We start from the raw sequence: 21,802 nt of genomic DNA, 5'->3' as shown, positions 1-21,802 counted from the left end.
ATTGCACACGTACATTCATATATAATAATATACATATGTATATGTACATATGTAGGCATGTGTACGTGTGTATATGTTAACGCTCTTACTTGATTTCATTCCAACCGTTTGTTCATTTCCAATTGTGCAGTTGAGAGCTAAGTTCTAAAGTGTTTCGCGATCCGTGCCTTTGAAACGATTACATACTTTATAAAAATATACATGCATAAGAATGTACAAATATAAATACATATAGCGCAGTCGTTTGGCATCTCGTTCATTATTCGTTATAAACATCTTGGGCGTACGAATTCTACGAACCAAGAGCGCAGAGCTTATAGCACCAGAAAAAAAAAAAACCACACCGACGAACGAGGAGTAAGCCCCATGAGTCATCCTGACGTGGCTGCGCCTCTTTTAAACATTTTCAATCAAACTGACGACGACGTCGACCTCGGGGAAGTACCTAAATCACAGAGCAGTGCCAACCACAATCGGCACGAGCAGCACACGATCCATTTCATTGTTGTTTCGAGAGCCCAGTGAACCGGTGGTGCCTTCGCTGCGACGCAAATTATTTATTAAATTTATAAAGCAGTAAAACTCGCACACTCACGTGCAAACACATTCACGCTTCAATACACACGAACAACTACCTATACATATAAACGAAGATCGTGGCGTTTTTTATTATCACTAGAAATTTCGTGCGAAAAGGGCCAAAATGAGCCAGTATTACGACCTGGACAAAGGCAAAAATGTATCTATATATATGAACGATTGCTCCAGCACTAGCGGCTATAGTAGCACCAATTCGCCGTCGCCTGTGTCTATGACGATGACTCTTTCTCCCGCCCATTCCCCCGAAACAATGGCACTGCAAACAGATTTTGATAACCTCACCTTGCCAGCAGCAAACGTGAACTCACCACTTCACGCCATGCAAAACACACCATACCAGCAGTCTCAACAAAATCAGCTGCTCCCAAATGCCGCAGGCATTTCCATTGATGGCAACAATTTATTGAATGGTGGAGGCAGCACTCTTAATATTAATATTGCAAATATGTATATGGATCATCATAATTACACCTACGGTACGACGGCGACAACAGCGGGCGCACCGGCAGCGGGTGCCTTCGGAGCATCTGCAGCCACTTCTTTACATGCAACAGATGCGGCCCCAGCCCGCGAGTTCAGCGCTTGGTTGCACATTGCTGAACAGCCGGTGGAAAAGTTTCGCTTTCGTTACAAATCAGAAATGCACGGCACCCATGGTTCGCTGAATGGTGCCAACTCGAAGCGCACACCCAAAACATTTCCGGAGGTGGAGCTGAGGAATTATAAAGGACCTGCAGTCATCCGATGCAGTCTCTTCCAAACTAATTTGGACAGTCCACATTCGCATCAGTTGGTGGTCCGCAAAGAGGATAGGGATGTGTGTGATCCGCACGACTTGCGGGTGTCGGCGGATCAGGGCTATGTGGCCCAATTTATGAACATGGGCATCATACATACGGCAAAAAAATATATTTTTGATGAGCTGCTTAAGAAGAAACAGGATCGCCTCGTCTTTCAGTTGGGCCGACGGGAGCTGTCCACCAAGCAGATACAGGAACTGCATCAGGAAACGGAACGCGAGGCCAAAGACATGAATCTGAATCAGGTAAGTCGCATTTACATTCGTATATGAATGTAATTTTTCAACATTCTTGGCACTTTTTAGGTGCGGTTGTGCTTTGAGGCTTTTAAGGTTGAGAGCCCCACCACCTGGACGCCCATTGCCAAGCCCGTCTTTAGCAATGCCATTAACAATCGTAAATCGGCACAGACCGGAGAGCTGCGAATCGTGCGACTTAGCAAGCCCACAGGCAGCGTATCGGGCAATGATGAGCTCATACTGCTTGTGGAGAAAGTGTCCAAGAAGAACATTAAGGTGCGCTTCTTCGAGGAGAATGACGACGGCGAAACAGTTTGGGAAGCCTTCGCAAAGTTCCGCGAGTCCGATGTCCATCATCAATATGCCATTGTATGCCAGACGCCAGCCTACAAGGACAAGGATGTGGATCGAGAGGTCCCTGTGTCCATCGAGCTCATACGACCCTCCGATGATGAGCGCTCCTATCCACCCCTGCCCTTCCGCTACAAGCCACGTGAGGCAATAATATCGCGCAAGCGCCGACGCACTGCCTCTATGGCCACCACTAGTAGCAGCAGTAGCAGCAGCGGTAGTGCAGCTAATTCATTCGAGCTACCAAAACCGGTGCAACAGCTGCAGCCCAGGCAAAACGCGCTGCAAGATATTCAAACCATAAGCCAGGAGTTCGGCCGCGACGAGCATTTAAATGATTTACTGAGTCTCAACATAGCTCCTGACAACTTCCAAGCCCTTATGGAGCAGGATTCTGCCGACCTGGAGAAAATTTGCCTACAGGACATATATATACCCGATTTGCCGCAGGAGGAACTGCAGGCAGACGGGCATAGCCGCTGTGTAACCCAAATGAATGCAAGGGTTAGCAACAATCGCAACACCAGTAGCAGCTATTTGAATGCTATATTTAAGATTTTTGAAGAATCGCGTCGTCTCACGCCCGGCGATGTGGGCTTCGAGAGCGCACGCAAAAAGGTCGAAGAGTTGTTTACAACTCATGCCCTAAAGAATTACAATAATGACACACTGCTCCATGAGGTTATCAGTCAAAAGAAGGACAACCTGAAGCTGGCCATCAAGACATTCCAAGTTATGAATTTCTTCGGACTGCATGACGTGGCCAACACATTGAATGCTGATGGGAATAGTGGTTTGCATTTCGCTTGCCAGCAGGATCGTGCCCATTATGTACGTCCTTTGCTCACCATGGGCTGCTTGCCCAACACTCAAAATCATTCTGGGAATACAGCCCTTCACATAGCTGTAAAAGAGGAGCGCCTGAATTGCATCGACAGTTTCCTGAACGGGCCCACTATTACGTTGAATTTGACAATCAAGAATGATGATGGGCTGACTCCATTGCATATGGCCATAAGGCAAAATAAGTTCGATGTGGCCAAAAAGCTGATCAAACACGACGGAAAATCCGTGAATGTCGTGAACACCAAGGATGGAAACAATGCTTTGCATATGGCCGTACTGGAGCAGAACTTTGAACTGCTGGTTGTCATATTGGACTCCCAGGATCTATCGGATGTACTGTTGGCACGCAATGCGGCCGGCTATACGCCACTGGAGCTGGCACGTCGACGCGCCAATAAGGAGTGTGTCCGTGTGCTCGAACAAGTTCAGCCGGACCTAACAATGACCTGGATACCGTGCAGTGTGAAAGCAGAGGCGGACTCCTCATCAGCCGAGGACGATGATGAGAGCAGTGAGACGGCGATGGAAAACAAAATGGATGACATAGAAATTAAACCGGAAGATATCAAAGAGGAATTGCCAGACGAATTTGAAGACGAGCAACAAAAGCTACAAGCGGATCCAGCACACAGTCTAATGCATCTCCTTAAAGATGAGGCCAAACAAAGGAATTTGAGCAAACTGCTCAACGAGAAGTGGGAACGCGATGACAAGAAATTTAAGTGGCAGCAGCTAGCCGAAAGCCTTAAAATGTCGCACATGGTGTTCCTCTGGACCGATGCTGACGAATTGCTCAAATATATCGAGAGGAGCAACAACATTGATTACAACTCCTTTGCCAATGCTTTGAGAACGATCGACCCGAAAGCCCTGGACGCATTGAATAAGAGTTGATAATTATAGCTATTCCTGACGATCCTATACGTACATACATGTATACTAATTATGCAAGAATCGGATACATGGTATTTTTGTATTACAAGTTTAAAGTTGAACAATTAAATTTATCCTAGGTTTAAGAAAATGAAATTGCCTATTACTATGCCCTAAATCGCTATCGATACGTTAAACGATGCTGGCTATTTTTGTATTGCAAGAACCTGCTCAATAAAATGCGAAACCCTAATAGCGTTTACAAGTGATACCACATTGTATTTGTTTACTGTCTCAGAATCAGGGGATTCACTTTTCCATCTCTTGACGCCTTGCCCTCTCATGCGAACGCTTCCGTTCACGCATTCCACTTTGCTGCAAAATAAGTGTGAATCACTTTGTACTTTTGTCGTTGGGGATTTACACGACCTTTGAAATTCCCCACACAGAGCTTATCAGGTGGATGGTGCCTCAGTGTGGTGTTTTTTTTATTTTATTTTTTTTAACCACAATGTTACGTTTATAGCAATCACATTTTTCGTATAGGATTGGTACAAATCGGTTGATCTTTTGAAAGATCAACCAAAAAAAGCATTTGATCGGAAAAATAAATTGCAATATGAAATTTCAATTATTTATACAATTTTGTACTTCACTTATGGTATATTCTCCTGAACGGGTTTGTTGTTTTCCATAAAAACTTGTATTATTATATAATAATGAATATTTGATTACCAATCTTTACCAAATAATTAACCATAAGGAAGCTTTTTTCAATATTCCTTCAATTGAAATGATTCTGACCTCAAACCTTCCAACATTTGTTCTTCTCTGCAAATAATCAAATATTTCGAAAAGACCATGTAAATGTGTATAATGAAAGACTGGAACTCATTTGGAAATCTGCAGTGGTGTGAACATATTGCTCACATTGCGGAATTTTGTCAGGCTCACATAATTAGGAACATTTTTAAAGCCGCCCAGGGATTTTGCAATTCTTCCCAATCTACACGAAAGAAAGCTTGTTTCCTTTGCGTCTTCGTATGACCAAACTGATTCAGACATGTTCCAAAAATATTAGTTTAGTGCTTTATTCTAGCAGACAACATACAATTATGTTTTAAATTAAATTTTTATGACTTTAGAAAACCGTCTCTTCCTTCATAATTAATCAAATCTAAAAAAACAGTGGTAATGGCAAATGGAGATGTGGCAAACCCCACATTCATAAACTTGATCCATACGACAAGATGATATTGAAATGTCCGTCTGTATGAGCGTAGAATTTTCATAAAGTAAACTTACTAAGAAGAATCGTCAAGGAAGATTATAGTGATAGAGATGATTTATAATATATTATTTGCATTTTATTTTTATAAACATTTTTAAAACAAATTAAATTGTTTTGGCTTGGGTTGGTACTGGGTTTTTAAGTTAAATTCTTTTTTTTAATATTTATTGTGGAACTTCCTGGTGGTGCTGGTGCTTTCGCCACTTCATGGATGTCATCAATGGTGAAAATATCCATTAATCTCCTAGAGATTGATCAAAATCAGTGGATTACATATTTTCGAATTTAACCTGAGGTTAGAAGTATCGATATTTTATACGCTTCCAGAATATGTATTTTGTTTTGTATAAAATAATTCTTATACTTGTATAGGTTAGTAAATTGAATTGAATAACTGAGGGGTATTTTGTCTGTTGGACCGCATTCACTTAATCGATTTTTCTGGGCTAGATTTTTTAAGTATCTTTTAATTTTTGATCTTCTAGCAATATGGCTCAAATTATTGATGGCAAGGTGATATCCAAGCAAATCCGCTGTGAGCTCAGCAAAGAAGTCCAGGACTTGATATCCGCCGGCTATCGTGCCCCCCACTTGACGGCAGTGATTGTGGGCGAAGATCCGGCCAGTCAGACATACGTACGCAATAAGATACTTGCCTGTGAGGAGATTGGCATTAGCAGCGACACCAAAGTGCTGCCCAAATCGACGACACAAGAGGAATTACTGAAAATAATTGAAGAAGTCAACAAAGATCCCAAAGTTGATGGACTGCTGGTCCAGTTGCCAGTGCCCGAACACATTGATGAGCGGACCGTATGCAATGCTGTGACCGCCGACAAGGATGTCGATGGTTTCAATGAGGTCAACATTGGACGCCTGGCCCTGGATATGGAGGGCATCATACCGGCCACACCATTGGGCATTAAGGAGCTGCTGAAGCGCAGTAATATCGAGACATTTGGACGCAATGCTGTGGTGGTGGGACGCTCCAAGAATGTAAGTCTGCCGATGGCCATTTTGCTGCATTCAGATGGTAAGAATGCGACCAAGGCACTGGATGCTACAGTCACTGTGTGCCATCGCTATACTCCGCCCAAGGAGCTTGCCAAGTATTGCCGTATGGCCGATATTGTTGTGGTTGCCGTTGGAAAGCCTGGGCTCATCACCAAGGACATGATTAAGCCCGGCGCCTGTGTCATCGATGTTGGCATCAATCGCATCAAGGACGAGAAAACGGGCAAGACCAAGCTAGTGGGAGATGTCGACTATGATGGTAAGTAGTGGAACACTCTCTTCGAAATTCGAACGGATGATATTTTCTTTTCCACAATTTCAGAAGTACGAGAGGTTGCTGGTCACATAACACCAGTTCCAGGAGGTGTGGGTCCTATGACGGTGGCCATGCTGATGCACAATACACTCCAGGCTGCCAAGAAAAATCTCTGCAAGGCTGATCAGTAATCGAATATCAGTTTGTGCCCGTGCCTCCTGCAATGCAATAGTATTTCGTTATTTTAATCATTTACCATATAGTTGATTAGTTATTACCACCACCAGACTCTCTTACTTGACCATAATACATTGACACAAATGTAATATATTAACACACCTATGTAATGAACACAATTAAAGTTTAAATATATTTTGGTTTATTACATTTTCTTATATTAAAACGGCTAGTCTTTTGATTTTATGAATTAACCTAAGTTTGGGTGCTAAAGTAAATAATTTTGAAACAAAATACATTGGTACATAACTTTTTCTCAAAAATGTAAAAGTACTTTTTTAAATAAATTCACCACTACCTTCAATTTTTTGTGAAATAATTCTGCGATATATTTGTAAAACATCGCATTTTGAAATGTTGGTTGCAATTTTGTTGCGACAAGTTAGCAGCGCCGGTCACTGCAATTCAATTGTATGAACCAGCTCTATTTTATATATAGTTCCGTAATTAAATTCAGCTATTTACTTGCTTGTACTGTTTATTAAAAAAAAAAAAAAAACTTACATTATTTTAGTGCCAATGTAAAATGTCTTTTCTCGTTTTGAGAAGGTGGTGCCTTATAGCTTTTAGGGCTCCTAGGGTTCCAGTTCCTGATTTATACCATCGAACTACTTTCTGAACGAATCGACTCAACACTATCTGCCGGTCGTTATGGTGTTTCTATATAGCTCGGGCTTAGTTGTCAGTATTTGTATTCTCCTGTCGGTGCTAGTGTTATTCGAATATAGTTTTTCACAACCAAATAAACTAACTTCAAAAGAAACCATTGCAACAATGGCTGCACCAAGTAAACAATTGTTATACGCCTGCAACTTTGAAGTCTTTGGACGAGTGCAAGGTAAGTTAAGAGACGCAACATCTTATTGCGGCCAATATAATACAATACTAATTCCTGCAACTTTCAGGTGTTTTCTTTCGTAAGGTAAGGTGTTTCCGGTACTCCTCTAATCTAATCGCAAACTACACACGCGCATACATATGTATTTTTAAATATTGAGCAATTTTTCACAAATATCGTTGCTGTAGTACACAGAGAAACAGGCGAAAACCTTGGGTGTTCATGGCTGGTGCAAGAATACCAATCAGGGTACTGTAAAGGGGCAGTTGGAGGCACCTTTGTCACAGATAAATGAAATGTAATTGCTGCAAATTTATAGAAATGGGTCCAGTTTTATGTCATGCCTCCCCTCACTGTTTCCAGGAAGCACTGGCTCCAGAATAAAGGCAGCCCCAAGTCCGTCATTGAAAAAGCTGAATTCTCGGAAGCCAAGGAGATTTCTGCATATACGTTCGATGAGTTCTCCATAAAGCGTTAGTATTCCGATATACATGTACATACTTATGTTTTTTACGTACGTGCAAAGGATCAAGATTCTTATACTGCAAAACATTTAGAAGTTACAAAAATGTATCATCCCCAAACTGTAAGATTGTTTATCAGCACGTAGAATTTGTTTATTTATTTCAGTTACTTAAATCTATTAATGAACAAGCGCGTAAATTTTTTCTGCCGAAAAAAACTATATAACTACTCTTCAGCAATCTTTTCGAATAGCACGTTGGCAAAAATTTTATTTGAGGTCCAGGCCCCTATTCCGTAGTCATCAGATTATCCAATAAAAACTATCTAAGCTGTAAAGACGGATTATGTGCATTGTGCTTTGATTCAAACCGAATTCAAATTGGGTTCGAAAAGTGAATTAATCAAGCCACAATTACTCTGTTTATATGTGGGTGGTAGCAAGAAATTAATGCTCTATGCAGTAGAGCTGCATTTTGCGTAGTAACGATTTCAGTGTTGCCACTTGCGAAAAGTAACGATGAAAAGGAATTTCCAAACGGCATCTCACTCAAGCGCATGCACACACTGATTGTCAGCTGCCATTGCCGTCGCATGTGTTGGAGTAGGACAACATCATGGTGTTGCGTACTTTGGTCGCGGGCATAAGAAACGAGTACAGCTCCGAATACACGTCGTTTTGCCAAAAGCGTAGCAGCAACGAATAAATATAAATGAAAAAAATCGGTGAAAAAAGATCGACGAAGAACTTTGCTAGCAGGAGCGTCACCATTATTGCAAGCAACAGCAGACAAAATAAAATCGTGTGTTGTGTAAACTGCTGAAATTGTGCGTATACAAATTATAAGTAAATTTTAAGCAATTACAAATTCTTCCGTGCTTCTGTGTTTCTATGAACGTGTGTGTGTATGTGTGTGCACAATTTGGTTACTTTCGCGCTGAAAACGTTTTCCTACTACCTTTTTTCGTCGTATGAAAAATTATGTATGTACATACATAAGAATAATGGCTGCACAGCACTGTGTGCGTTATGCGCATTTGTAATAAAAAGAAAACTATTTTGCATTTCTTGCCTATGTAATGTGCAATTTTTTGTATGTGCGCCATTTTTGTGCCGTGAACAAAAATTGAATTATTGTGTAAATAACTGAAAATAGTGGAACACTGCTAGACACATACACACACTCATACAAACAAACAAACCGAGGCACATGTACTGTCATGTACTCCTAATGCCCGTGTGTGTGTGCATGTTTTTTCTGTTCCGTTCGTTTGGGTGTGTGAGTGTGCGTAGCGCGCACATATTGAAAAGAAGGCGCGATAGTGCAATTAAAACTAAATAATTCAATATATTAAAAATTATATAAAAACAACTTGAAACATACAGTTTAAATTCTGAGAGTGTGCTGCCCTCCCCTATTTATGTAAGCGCTGCCGCCTGCCTGAAGTGTGACGAAATTACGTTGCCTTACAAACGATTTCATCACTAGTCCAGTTTGCTAGTTGTGTTCTATATGGCCCCTCGAACCACGCATATATTCAGTAAAGCACGGATGTATTCAACAATACATTTTTTTATTGCGCATCATTGTGAATGAGCAATACAGCGCGCATTCTCTCTATAGCGCGCGCTCGCCATTCGCTCACAACAGGCAGAGCTGCCGACAATTCTTTAAATGTGTGCGAGTGTATTATGTGTTTTGTACATAAGGCACGCCGGAAAAGATTTCCTATAGGAGGCGTTCGCAGACAAAATGCATGTGAAGAAGGCTCAATAGCGGTATTTTACATTATTTTTTGTTAATTGTATAATGTATTTATCGTTTTGAGGCAAAACAAACGAATTGAAATGAAACAGCGATATGGTGAGCGTGACGATAACGCGCACACATACACACACATAAAAACAAACAATTTTAGAAACAGCGGCAAACTAAGCGGTAAAATTTTTATACATACACATGTATGTATTTTGTACATGCATAATATATGTACATACATATAGTATGTAAGACCAACAAAATGAGCGGCTTTTTAGTTAATTTTGAGTAGGCCAACTGAAGCGCACACTTTGTTCTATTCTGTGAGAGTTGTCTGTTTGGTATTTAGTTAGCAAAGTGTGCGTTTGCTTGTGTCAACTTGCAAATAAATTACGAACAATTAATAAAAATTATTTCCCTTTTTTGTTGTGCGAAATAGCAACTTGCGAAGAGTGCCCGTTCAAAATTAGTCGAAACGAACAAATCTTGCCGGTCGCAATCACAACAACAAGAGTATTATTGTCTGGCCAAATGCGGCAACCGACTGGGCCGCAATCGTTGAGCAGCAGGACGAAAGCAGCGGCAGCAACATAATTATGGCTCCAGCGCTCACAGCAGAGCCTTTAAGTCCCAAGGAGAAATTAACGAGCACAGCATCGCCCGCCACCCGACAATCGAGTCGAAAGCTGGAAATAACGCAATCTGCCAGTGCAAGCAATAATAGCAACAGCAGCAGCGATAATAATAGCAACAACACAGCGACTGCAGCAGTAAAGAAATCTGCAATTCCAACAGCCCTTTCAACAACCTCAACGCGTGTCACACGCTCTAAGGACGCAGCACAGCGTCAAGCCTCACCAATTGTAGTAACACCCAACAATAAACGCAAAGTCAACAATAACAATATTAGCAGCAGCAGCAACATCCAAAATAACACCAGCGGCGGTGGTGCGAACATCAAGCCACAAATTAATGAACAAATGGGCCTGAGCGCCGCCAATGCACATACAACAACATCAGCATCGGAAAGCATTGCAATAGCGGCCGTAAACACAACCGGCAACAACGATAGCGTCATCGGACCATCAACGCCACCACCGCCAGTGGCCTTGGTCGCCACTGCTGAGCACAATAACAATAATAGCTCCAAGGATAATTCTACAGCGCAACTGCTGGCCGATTTGACCAGTGATTTTGAGGAGGCCATTACTGCCGAAATTTGCTTGCGCAAAACGCTGCCGGAGGTCAGTCTGGGCAAGGAATCGGCGGCAACTACAACAGCTGCTGTATCCTCACCGGCCACTGATCCTGCAAGTAATTTGCTGCCTTGCTCCACGTTATCTGTAACGCACATGGATGAGCAGTCCACAAGCTCAGCAGCAGCAGCAGCTCAAGCAGCGACGTTAGCAACAGCACCCACATCATTAAGCGATCCTCAAACGCAGGCACGAATACAGCCAACTATAATATGTACAGAACAGCAGCAACAACAGGAACTGCCGCACATCATTAGTAGCGACGAACAACAGCAAATTGTCGATCATCTTGAAGGTAAGTTCCCAAAATTGGGTAAATTGCACAGTTTGTTTTTGTCTTACCCCTAATCGACCCTCTTCAAGTTAACTAAAAATGATAGTTATTAAACTACACCTACGATTATTCCAAATTCGGGACTAACTGATGTCAAACCCTAAAGTGAAGGAAGTTGTATCTGTCTGTTTTACTACTTTGATGAATATCATTAAACTTGACTAAATATTTCAATTTTTAAAAACGCGAAATTGCAAACAATGCATTTCTAAAGAGTTTTAATAGTAATAGGTTTCGATTATATAGCGCTGATTGTAGCTGAAGGGATGCTTAACCCAAATGTAGGGATCAGAGACCAGAAAGATAGAAGTAATATTGAACCTAGTGGTCAGATTGGATGGATGCGAACAGAGTATGGAATTTTGTTTCAAATATTCGTTATAATACGAATACATATCACTATAAATTATTGTGTAAACTGTATTAAAACTCACGGTTTCTAAATTCCTTCTGCAATCAAAAGATCTCCTTTAAATAAGACCAATAGAAAATTTCCAATTCGATGTATATGTACTAAGTTGTCATTTCTTTCCCTTCACAGAACGCTTAAGCCAGCTAGATGGGGGCTCCTTGCCACCTGTTGTTGACATAACCGGAGGAACTTTGGCGACTGGCGTTACGCTGCCGCCTCCGCCACAACAACAGCCTCTGACGCTAGATAGAAGTCAAGATCAACAATTGCAGGACCAACAGTTGCAGGAACAACAGCAGCAGCAACTTTTGGCTTCGCCCCAAACGCAGCAGACACGTCAATCCGCAACGCTGCTTACACCGATAAATAATTTTCTTAAAGACGGAACTGCCGGTGCAATACTTGATCAAGACATCGACGAGGTGCTCAAAGTGCTGCAAACGCTCGATGGCTCACATGGTAATCCGGATGCGATCTGTGATTTCAATTTCTTTCTGAACAACGATGAAGAAGCGGCGGCACCAGCAGCTTCTGGTATCGGTGTATCCTCGTGTAATGTGCCCAGCAGCATAGAACCCTTGGACACCAAACCCAGTTGCAGTAGCAGTATCATCAACAGCAGCATAGAACCGAATGATGTCGCCCAGCAGCTACTGAAAGCCGAGCAACCTCCCTCGAAAGAAAGACTTGCCGAGCTGGAGCAAAACTACCATTTGCTAGTACGTAAAGTAGATTTTCTGTTACGTCGCATGCGCAAATTCCAAGCGCGCCAAATGTGTCATCATGTCAGCGAAGAGATTGCCGGCGTCTTCGAATGGGCAGCACGTACTTCTAATAAAGCGCCACAGCCAGTTCGCAGCTCTACGCTTTCAGAGCAAGATGCAACGGTCATGTCGATTGTGTCAGGTCGTCCGCTCGGCAATTTTTGGTCGGAGCAAAAGAAGCAAGCATTGCCCGCATCACAATTGGGCACATTCTTGCGACACATTGACACAGTGGCGCGACAGCAGCAAATTTGTCACACGATTGGTGGTAGCTCCTCCTCGCTGGCATCATCATCGACATGGTATAGCAGTGCCGCCACGCCTGGTAAACGGCCACGCAAACAGTTACAGGATGGGGTATTGGCGAGCAACCAGCAGGGATCAACGACAGCTGGTATATCTTCCACGACGTCCGCTGACAAAACGCCACGTACCGATGAGATTGTGCCTGACCTAGACACCTATGTAACCGGTGAGCTAACACATGTTTCTGGTATGTTGCATACCGAACTACGTGAAGTACAGAACGCTATCGATTCCGATGCCACGGAATCGAGTTCTGGTGGCGAATCGGCTGATGAAATGGTTACCTACAACAATTCACAGCAGTTATCATTATCCATGTAAGTATAGAGCGTTGATAAAATTGTTGATAAAATTGATAGATTCTATAGGCACTCACCAATTCATATCAAAGAATGGTCACAATACTGCAACAAAAATTAGAAGATATTTGTTTTGAGTATGTTGAAATAGTTAAAAATGCTCCCCAATAGATATTAATGAATAATGAGAAAAATACCTGAGAATGTCAAAAATTTAAAATATTCTGTTGTGTTATGTTTAAAACATTACTTATTGCACTCAGACTTATACTAGTAACTTTCTAATTTAAGATTTCACAAGAGTTTCTGAAAGACGAAAACCATCGTTATGGATGTGCAAGAGTTGGACAAATGTGACCTCTAGACAAATAGTAGATAGCTTTTTTTTCATTATAGCAATTGTAACCTTTAAATTGTCTCATCAATCCGTAGAAAACTTTATCGCTGATATTCTATCTAAACTTAACAATACAATACATACATACTAATACTAAAAATCCTTAATTTTACAATTAGTTACTTGAATAGAATCAATGTTGGTCTGTTATTAAACCAAAACTGCAGAACAGTCCCATCTGTCTGTTAGTTTTAAACAGATATTACGAAGAATAGCTACTGATTATTATTTATGATTTCCTTTTTTATTGCAGCACACGCCGTGCAGTTTGGCGTTACTCACGAGATCGCGCCGCCATCGCCCTGCGCTGGTCCTGGTTATGTGCACAAATTGCCGATCTGAGCATTAAAATACGCCAGCACAACGATCTGTTCAATGAACTGAGTCGTACCAAGGGCGATGTGATATTGGCAGCGACACCTCCAGTAAAAAATGTAGAAAATTCATCAATGGCGACGACAACCACAGCCAATGGCTACAAGAGTGCCACTGCATCCTCAAATGATGGTTCGGAGGGCGACTATTCGTGCAGTCGATCGCGTCCGCTTGTACTCTCGGAGTTTCGTAAGCGCAAGCTCTTCCAGACCACCAACATGCATACGATATCGAAAAAAGCCGCAAGGCCCAGCAATATCAAATGTGGTTGCCAATGGCCGCAGGTGCCTTGTACGCTATGTACGGGAAGACCGGACCCAACGGCGCCGCGAGAGCTGCCTGAAACGCTAATGCCACAGAGCCGTGTCGGACTCCTTGATTCTGGCTATCATCCAGTGCTTAGTTTCCCCGAAGGTAAGTCTTTATATTTTTTTTTTGGAATCACACGTTTTGAGGGAATGCAAAACAATCCCTTACCAATCCTCACTGAAACTAGAGTGTTACAAACGTTCGATTTGACAAGATCATTGCAATATATAACTGCCATAGGAGTTATTACATTGAGAATGTTTTGAACCTGCAAATCGCAACAGATCTTTTATCTTCTGTGATAAATGCATCAATTAAGTTAAAGAAGTTAAAGAATTTGATTGTATAATGTGTGTCCGATGGTTGAAATAGCCTTTTAAGAAGACAGAATGTAGAGGGTAGGAATACCAAGAATACCTAATTATTTTTTTATTGCTGGCTGGCATTGGAAAAACCAATACTTTTTTTGTTAATTGATGCCCTAATAAATGTTCTCGGTTTAGAGCTTATGATAACTTGTTCGATGATTCCGACGTTGTTTAGAGGCGAATTTTGTAGTCTTATTTTTATAATATATATTACATGTTGAAGTAATGTAGATTCGATTTTTTATGGTCAGACATGTATTGTTTGGGTAGTGCTGATAAATGTTTTGTAATAATTATTTATTTACAGACATTAGCCAGTCATTGCATATAGAGGCCATTAGTCGTCAGCCGGATTGGCAGTACCGGGTTATGCGCTGTCAGACCAAAACGATTGTGAAAAACTTTTGGAAAGGTGAACGCGAGGCCTTGGCGGCAAGCGGTGGCGGCACGGGCGCTGGACGCCGGTCGGGCGAGGCGGTGAAGCGTCGCTATGTGCGACGCAAAGAACGTAATAACACGAGCGGCAACAACAACAACAATAATAACAACAGCCACAATGCAAGCGGTGGCAGCAGCAGTCACAACAACAACAACAATACTACCAGTGGCGTATTGGGCAGCGGTGCGGCGGACAGCGGAAACGGTACTGGTACTGCTACTTCTTCTACTACTACGCCTACTACAACGCCACTTGTGGCCAACAGTAAATTATTGTAAACATGACAAATTCGATAATTGATATTAACATAAAACAACAACAATTTGCATCTTCTTTTTTCTTTCTTTCTTTGCATTCTTTTCGTTTCACGTTTCGCAAAACAACTACAACTTCAAACAACAACAATTAAACAACTTCAACGACTTCCCACTTCTATCCCAAAAATCTTCTACAAATCTTGCTCATCGCTCCACAACTACAACCACCACCACTGACAACAATCAACAAACAAACAACAACCAACAACAACCAACATTTGCAACATCAATTGTTTTATTTTTCGTTTTCTGCAATTTATTTTCGTTCATTGGCCGCTGCAGCTGCGACGAAACAACAACAACGACAAGCAGTGGGGAACGCAAACGCATCGATTATGAGCACCAATTCAATCTTGCCGTTGCACGCCTCTCGCCCACACCAACAGCAAATGTCCAGCAATCCCAGTACTTCACTGATCTCCAGCAAAGGCGCTAAAAAACCACGCAAACTTACCGCCAACAATTCCATGCAACAACTACAACAAACACATTCGTCAAATTACAACCACAGCAACAACAACATTCACAATAGCCAGCTTAATGGTGATAACAACAGCAGCAGCAGCAGCAAATATCTGAGTCACACCTATCATCAGTGGGAGAATACGCAACGCAGTCGAAATTCGTCGCCCACAAACACTGGTGGCGGGGGCGGTAGTGGAAAGCGGCAGGAACGGTGCGTAACTGCATATTTTAAAAAACTTTATCGTATAACTAATGCCTATATTTGCATATTCCACAGCTCCGCAGATCGTCGCAGTCGTATGATCTATGACATAGACAATATCGTGATACCCTACAGCGTAGCAGCCGCCACACGACCGGAGATTTTGCCGTATAAAGAAATTCCAACACCAAAGTAAGTGATGCTTCGTAAAAAAAATATTACGAAATATATTATAAATTATGGTTAAAATATGTCTTGGGGATGTTTCCTTGCCACCTAGTAAAATTCCGTGGCTCTTAAGGTTTACTGGGAAAGCAATAAAAATATTTCTTTATCTTGCAACATTCCGTTTCGAGATCAAACATGATAGCAAACGGCCTGCTCGTGGGTATATTCCACAAAATTTTATAATCAGCGAAAGAAAACTTCATATCCATAATATAATAATAATAATAATATTTATTTAAATTTTCACTTTTATTAGATGGCGCGTTGTTGGTAGTGATAGTAAGAAGTCACAGAAAACGTTAAATGCAGACCAAACTACCGAGAAACCCAAGGTGCTGATAAATGGCTGCGCATCGCAATCTCCCATAACAGCCCCTATTGTGAACAACGATCCTAACAAGGTGATAACAGCGGATGATCAGAAGAATGTGGAGAACTCAAAAATTATACCAAAGGCATCTGTAAAAGTCAATGGCTTGAGACTGAACTTGAAGCAGTCGCCAAAGGAGCAATCGACACAACCTGGGGTTGCTGAACCAGCTGTGAAACTATCAGAACAACAAACGAATAAGTACAACAACAATACTCTTGTTAATGGCAACGGATTGTCGGAGCCGAAAGGGGATGTCGCGCCGTCGAAGGAAACGAAAGCAGCGGAAGAGTCAGCTCCCAAAAACAAAATAAATAATATACACAACAAAACGAATAATGTAATCCATAATAACAATAATAATAGCAATAAGAAAACCGCTGAATTTACAACAAAGCTGGAGGTAACCACAACTGCTACAACTAAAGTCGGCGAGCTGAAGGAAACAGCTTCGAATGTGGAACAACCTCCGAGCAAGCGGTCAAAATTGCAAGCGGCGAACCCAATCACAGACGAGTCAAAAGCTGATGAAGCTGCAAAAACCAATGGCGATGAATCTGGTGAAGAGATCGAAGATTTATCGGATGAAGCCTTCCTAGAGCGACACCACCGAGCTCTTCTCGAAGAAAGAAAACGTTTTGAGACCTTTTTAAAATTTCCATGGAGCACACGATCGCGCGCCAATCGACGAGTTGATAGTCGTGCCGAATCGAGCGGCGCTAATACACCAGATCCGACATCTCCGGCACCACATTTGCACAACAGTTTAAGCGGTGGTGGCGGCATTGGCGCTGATAATGAGAGCATACCCTCCCCGCTGGCACAACACATGTTTCAACATCCGCTCGATGGACTGAATGAGGCGGAAGGAAATGCTGCAAGCGGCTCCGGCAAAGCGGGTAGTAAGGGTGGCAAACGACAGGAACGCCGGCGTACCACCTCGAGTAAACAGATTAAGGATGTGGATCGACGGAGCGCTACCCCCGATTCTCGAGAGGTAAGTGTAAAAACATTATCTTAATCCAATTTTACACAAAAAAGATCTCTGTTACATCTATTTTGCGTCTGGTAATTTTTATAAGGATGGCAATTAATGATGTGCTTCACTCTCTTTTTGAACTATTTAATGTGTGGAATTTAATTTGTTAAAATTTTACTACTTTCAGGAGCAAAGGCCACCTCTTTTTGAGCCGCTGCAATTTCCATTGAGCGATGAAGTGTACCAGAAAATGTTAGCGGGAAGGTACGCTGAACCGAAGTCAGGGATTTCGAAGCGCGTGAAGAGCAAATCAATCTCATTGAATGGCGATGGCAGCTATATGAGTAGAGGTAGTCGTCGCAGCAGCAAGGTCAAAGCCTCGGGCTCCAAGTCCAAGCTGGCACAGCAACCGCATATTAATGGCGATGATGTGGAACAACAACAGCAAGCGACCAGTGAGGCGTATAGGGGCATTCCTGATGATTATGATGATGGTGGTGTAGACTACGATCACTTATCTGGCGTTGAATTGATGGAGGAGGATGATGACGATTATCCGAAGCATCATTTAGCGCCACTGGATGATGAACAGCTGCCGCCTAATTATTCAGATCCAATATATGATGCCTGCTACAATGCGTACACGGGTGCGCCCACATTGGATGAGGAAGATCTGGATGATCCATTCATGGATGATGACCCCAATGACCCCGAGTGGAAACGCAGCATTGCAGTGCGCCACGAGCGCATGCGCAAACGCGTCTAAGAAGTAAGGCAACAGTTAAAGGATAGAAAACAAAACAAAAGAAAACTTATCCAAAGCTATTTCTGAATTTGAATCAGGTCCAAATGATTTTTATACATTTTTGTCAATTTTAAAAACCATTTATAAACTTTAAACAGAAGAGAAATCCGTATATAAACATACATCTATTTTTAACTTGTTTTAAATCTACTTGTTTTTTCTTGTTGCAAAACACAAAGGAGTTCAGTTTTTTTTTGCATAACGAGCAAGACAAACTAACAATAATATTAGCATTGGAACTCTTATTTAGGCAGTTTTTAAGTTATTTAGTTTTAAAAACAACATCTACACACAATAACTCACACACATACTACACACAAAATACAAACTTACAAATAAACAAGAAAAAATCGTGAAACCAAACAAAATTTATATTTAAAAAGAGAATAAATGTAAACATAAAAGGAAATCTTTAAATTTGTTGGCAAAGCGCACGCGTTCTGCAACTTTATGTAAATACTAAACGAATAAGTTAATTAACTAACGGTTAGAAATTAGTTTTTACGATTCTAAAAAAGGCAAAATAAAGAAAACAAACAAACGCTATCGGCTTTGCCTTGTGTATGTAAAGAACAATAAAAGTTCAAGTATAGTCTTAAAACAAAGAAAAAGAAATTCATTTTTGGCTACAAGCTAATGTGCGCTGCTATTGCAGTTATATTATAATTAATATATATATATATATATATATAGTACATACATTTAAACAGATATATGTTTTCGGAAAAGTTGAAACAATGTTCATTTCGCAATCAATCAAATAACAACCAACCACAAAAAACTGTATATTTTTGCCGTTCTACAAATAGTTCTAACAGCATATTAATAAATATTATTAAATAGCAGCGACAACATTTAGCCAGCGCCAGGGTTATGTCAAATATACATTATTATATAAAAGGCGCGCAGTTTTTTTCTGCTTATTATTTGCTGCAAGTACATTTTATAAACTCTAAATGTATAATACAAATTAAATGTATAATTAGTTTCTTTAGAGCTTGTAATGATTATTACGTTAAATATAGTTGCTAAATGTACACATATATAAAATTAATAACTAGTGCACGCAACAACAGCAATAGTTATGATACCAACATCATGTGAAAACTGCAGATAGACAGACACAACCAGCAACATTTAATTTGAATTCCTTAAAAGTTATATTCTTTTCTATAAATAGATCTACACAAGACACTCTTTAAAACAGCCGTTAATATTTGAAATACTATAAATGAATAGTGTATATTATGCAAGTAAAACAAATACTAACGATATTAAAAAAAAAAAAAACAACAAAAAAATACAAAACGTCTATATTCATAAAATAAAAAAGTATAAAAAATACTATAAACGCAAGTGTTCTTATTTATTACATATGTATATGGTTGGGCATTCTAAAAACAATTTTATTTATAGAAGTTGTCGCAGTGAAACCAAAAATTAAAAATAATATTATGGAACTGTTGCTGTTCAAATTAATCGAAATCAAACTTTTTATATGCCCTTAAGAGATATAATTCAGAAGTATTTTGAATGGCTCTATACATTTCCTTTTAAAGAAGTTTGCCTGTGGAATACTTATTACAGATGTGAAGCAAAATTTTTTGAAGATGTTTCGGATGGCTGTCGTGCAATTTGGCATGCTTCTAAGCCCCAATAGAATATAGGAATTTCAATTATTATTAACATGTGTTCTCTAGCCAAGAGCTATATTAATTCAAAGTGGCTCCAAAATGTTCAGTTGATGAGCATCCGTCAAGTCAGACAGAAGCAAAGATGATGGTGAGATTTCATCAGTCACTTATGTATACTATTATTTTGATCCGAAAATTCTCCTGTTACTCTATAGTTGTCAATTTTATTTGTATTGGCATTGAGCTGCACCTTTTATGGCCAATCACAAACACTGCACATGCCATACAATTCGGAGACAACAACAGAAAAACTCGATGGGATAAGCCAGCGTTTGGGACATTTGGAACGCACGCTACAACAAATGAGGGACCAGACTAGTGTAGGGTCCCAGCTTAGTAATTCCCTTCAACATATAAATAGAAACCAGATGGAGCAAAAACGGAAGCTTACAGGTTTACAGCTCTTGCTCACTCAGGTACTGAGCAAAGTGATCGATAGCCGTGGATCACCCAATTTTGTTGAAAGTAGGCGAGGATCTGGGACAGAAGTGGAATTGATTTCACGCCTTCAGCATCGGCTGAATAAGCTGGAGATCAAGGAACGTAACAGCCACGAATTATATACTAAAATAGTAAAGATAGAACAACTGTTCAGAGCTTTACCGATGAGCCAGCAGTCCAAAGATTTGCAGAATATGCTACGCAACCAGGACAGCCTGATGGCACAGATGCATGCGCTTCTTAAGCAAGCAACAGAGGGGAGAACAATTTTTCATAAGATTTCTGTGTGTTATCAATCGTTATCCAACGAACTGAGCACATTTACAAAGAGCTCCAGCATGCTTTTCAAACACGATGGACCGCCAATCAATATTAGTCTAAATACTAATAAGCCAGAGAATGTGAACGACACTTGTGTACTGCATATTTTAGAGGAAGAAGGTAACAAATCATTTTTGGAGAATGAAGAAGAGAAAGTGGGTACGTAAACATAGCAGATGGAAGACAGAGTAACTTCACATTTCTTTTCCCAGATAGACTACGTTTTACCAGCCAAAGCAGATTGCTCTGAACTGACGGAGCCACGCATTGATGGTATTTACCAATTTATAGTGCCAGAATTGAATGAAGTTGAACGTAATTTTAATGAGCGCTATTGTGCTTTTGCCACTCGCGGTCCGGCTTGGACAGTAATACAAAGACGCGGTCCCTACGAGCCGCAGGAGAATTTTAATCGCAGTTGGGATGAGTATCGCGCTGGTTTTGGCGATTTGTCGAGGGACTTTTGGTTTGGCAACGAGTTCATACACAAAATTTCCTATCGTGATGACCATGTGCTGCGCATCGAGCTCGAAGATTTCGATGGTAGACAGGTGTGGGCTGAGTATGGATTGTTCCGTTTAGACAGTGAAAGTTACAATTATCAATTATTGATTGGTCGCTTTAATGGTACTATGCCAGACGCTCTGGAGAATCATAATCAAATGGATTTCAGTACCTATGATCAGCGGAATGATCATAGTATTGATGAGCCCTGCGCCGTGCGAACGGGCAGTGGTTGGTGGTTTGATAGGTTCGGGAAACAAAATAGATATGTATTTAAAAAATATGAACTTACTATGTTTCTGTTTCCAGTTGTATGGAGGCAAATCTGAACGGGATTTATCGCCACAAGCCACAAGGACACAATTTTAATGGATTTATCTGGAGCAACGACTACTCCATGAAAGCTGGCCGTATGATGCTGAGACCGCGAAAGCTACAGCTTGCAGCTACCGAATATAGTTATGATGACTATGATACGGATAGTTTTTGAGCGCACAAGTTCAACAATATCACATACCCTATAAAGAGCATTACGAGTACTATGGAATAAACGTTACCAAAATCAGCGCCAGCTTCTTGTTCTTATGCATTTAATGCCATTCAAAAGTAGCGCTACGCAACTGTTGTGTAGCAAACTTTCAGCTGTTAAT

General features: G+C 40.9%; 4 protein-coding genes across 7 annotated transcripts; all 4 read left to right on the top strand.

Annotated features, from left to right (window-relative positions):
• The first annotated feature begins 122 nt into the window (after positions 1 to 122).
• Positions 123 to 6,673, top strand: LOC115625382 (nuclear factor NF-kappa-B p110 subunit). Its single transcript, XM_030520418.1, has 5 exons — positions 123 to 1,645; positions 1,706 to 3,725; positions 4,159 to 4,168; positions 5,486 to 6,273; positions 6,337 to 6,673. The coding sequence occupies exons 1-5, from the start codon at positions 704 to 706 to the stop codon at positions 6,459 to 6,461; spliced, it is 3,885 nt and encodes a 1,294-aa protein (XP_030376278.1). The 5' UTR covers positions 123 to 703; the 3' UTR covers positions 6,462 to 6,673.
• Positions 6,674 to 7,004: 331 nt separating this feature from the next.
• On the top strand, positions 7,005 to 8,146 carry LOC115625162 (acylphosphatase-2). The gene is made up of 4 exons (XM_030520094.1): positions 7,005 to 7,345; positions 7,413 to 7,429; positions 7,534 to 7,643; positions 7,709 to 8,146. Exons 1-4 carry the CDS (start codon positions 7,159 to 7,161, stop codon positions 7,821 to 7,823), a joined length of 429 nt encoding a protein of 142 aa, XP_030375954.1. The 5' UTR covers positions 7,005 to 7,158; the 3' UTR covers positions 7,824 to 8,146.
• Positions 8,147 to 8,235: 89 nt separating this feature from the next.
• LOC115625161 lies at positions 8,236 to 18,314 on the top strand. 4 transcript variants are annotated; one of them, XM_030520092.1, is made up of 9 exons: positions 8,236 to 8,635; positions 10,007 to 11,118; positions 11,699 to 12,956; positions 13,589 to 14,124; positions 14,695 to 15,030; positions 15,426 to 15,819; positions 15,886 to 16,002; positions 16,295 to 17,405; positions 17,575 to 18,314. In XM_030520092.1, the coding sequence occupies exons 2-9, from the start codon at positions 10,164 to 10,166 to the stop codon at positions 18,151 to 18,153; spliced, it is 5,286 nt and encodes a 1,761-aa protein (XP_030375952.1). In that variant the 5' UTR covers positions 8,236 to 8,635; positions 10,007 to 10,163; the 3' UTR covers positions 18,154 to 18,314. The 4 variants fall into 4 exon arrangements, with proteins under 4 accessions (XP_030375952.1, XP_030375951.1, XP_030375950.1 ...); XM_030520091.1 differs by having other exon boundaries at positions 14,695 to 15,036; XM_030520090.1 differs by having other exon boundaries at positions 14,695 to 15,090.
• A 1,875-nt stretch (positions 18,315 to 20,189) lies between these two features.
• Positions 20,190 to 21,680, top strand: LOC115625513 (fibrinogen-like protein 1). Its single transcript, XM_030520577.1, has 3 exons — positions 20,190 to 20,807; positions 20,865 to 21,399; positions 21,462 to 21,680. The coding sequence occupies exons 1-3, from the start codon at positions 20,255 to 20,257 to the stop codon at positions 21,640 to 21,642; spliced, it is 1,269 nt and encodes a 422-aa protein (XP_030376437.1). The 5' UTR covers positions 20,190 to 20,254; the 3' UTR covers positions 21,643 to 21,680.
• Positions 21,681 to 21,802: the final 122 nt, after the last annotated feature.

The sequence above is a fragment of the Scaptodrosophila lebanonensis genome, unplaced genomic scaffold (genome assembly GCF_003285725.1).
Source record: "Scaptodrosophila lebanonensis strain 11010-0011.00,11010-0021.00 unplaced genomic scaffold, SlebRS2 tig00000072-arrow-pilon, whole genome shotgun sequence".
Lineage (NCBI taxonomy): Eukaryota > Metazoa > Arthropoda > Insecta > Diptera > Drosophilidae > Scaptodrosophila > Scaptodrosophila lebanonensis.
Note: the sequence above shows the minus strand (reverse complement) of the source record. Positions and strands in the feature narration are given on the sequence as shown.

What these genes read in the sequence shown, in the direction of transcription:
- LOC115625382 (XM_030520418.1), top strand. Translation starts at nt 704, where the DNA reads ATGAGCCAGTATTACGACCTGGACAAAGGCAAAAATGTATCTATATAT. An exon ending in AAGACATGAATCTGAATCAG is followed by an intron (nt 1,646 to 1,705) that starts GTAAGTCGCATT and finishes GGCACTTTTTAG; the next exon opens with GTGCGGTTGTGCTTTGAGGC. An exon ending in GGGAGATGTCGACTATGATG is followed by an intron (nt 6,274 to 6,336) that starts GTAAGTAGTGGA and finishes CCACAATTTCAG; the next exon opens with AAGTACGAGAGGTTGCTGGT.
- LOC115625162 (XM_030520094.1), top strand. Translation starts at nt 7,159, where the DNA reads ATGGTGTTTCTATATAGCTCGGGCTTAGTTGTCAGTATTTGTATTCTC. An exon ending in TTGTCACAGATAAATGAAAT is followed by an intron (nt 7,644 to 7,708) that starts GTAATTGCTGCA and finishes CACTGTTTCCAG; the next exon opens with GAAGCACTGGCTCCAGAATA.
- LOC115625161 (XM_030520090.1), top strand. Translation starts at nt 10,164, where the DNA reads ATGGCTCCAGCGCTCACAGCAGAGCCTTTAAGTCCCAAGGAGAAATTA. An exon ending in AGTGCTTAGTTTCCCCGAAG is followed by an intron (nt 14,125 to 14,694) that starts GTAAGTCTTTAT and finishes ATTTATTTACAG; the next exon opens with ACATTAGCCAGTCATTGCAT. An exon ending in AAAGAAATTCCAACACCAAA is followed by an intron (nt 16,003 to 16,294) that starts GTAAGTGATGCT and finishes CACTTTTATTAG; the next exon opens with ATGGCGCGTTGTTGGTAGTG.
- LOC115625513 (XM_030520577.1), top strand. Translation starts at nt 20,255, where the DNA reads ATGGAGCAAAAACGGAAGCTTACAGGTTTACAGCTCTTGCTCACTCAG. An exon ending in GAATGAAGAAGAGAAAGTGG is followed by an intron (nt 20,808 to 20,864) that starts GTACGTAAACAT and finishes TTTCCCAGATAG; the next exon opens with ACTACGTTTTACCAGCCAAA. An exon ending in AGTGGTTGGTGGTTTGATAG is followed by an intron (nt 21,400 to 21,461) that starts GTTCGGGAAACA and finishes TTCTGTTTCCAG; the next exon opens with TTGTATGGAGGCAAATCTGA.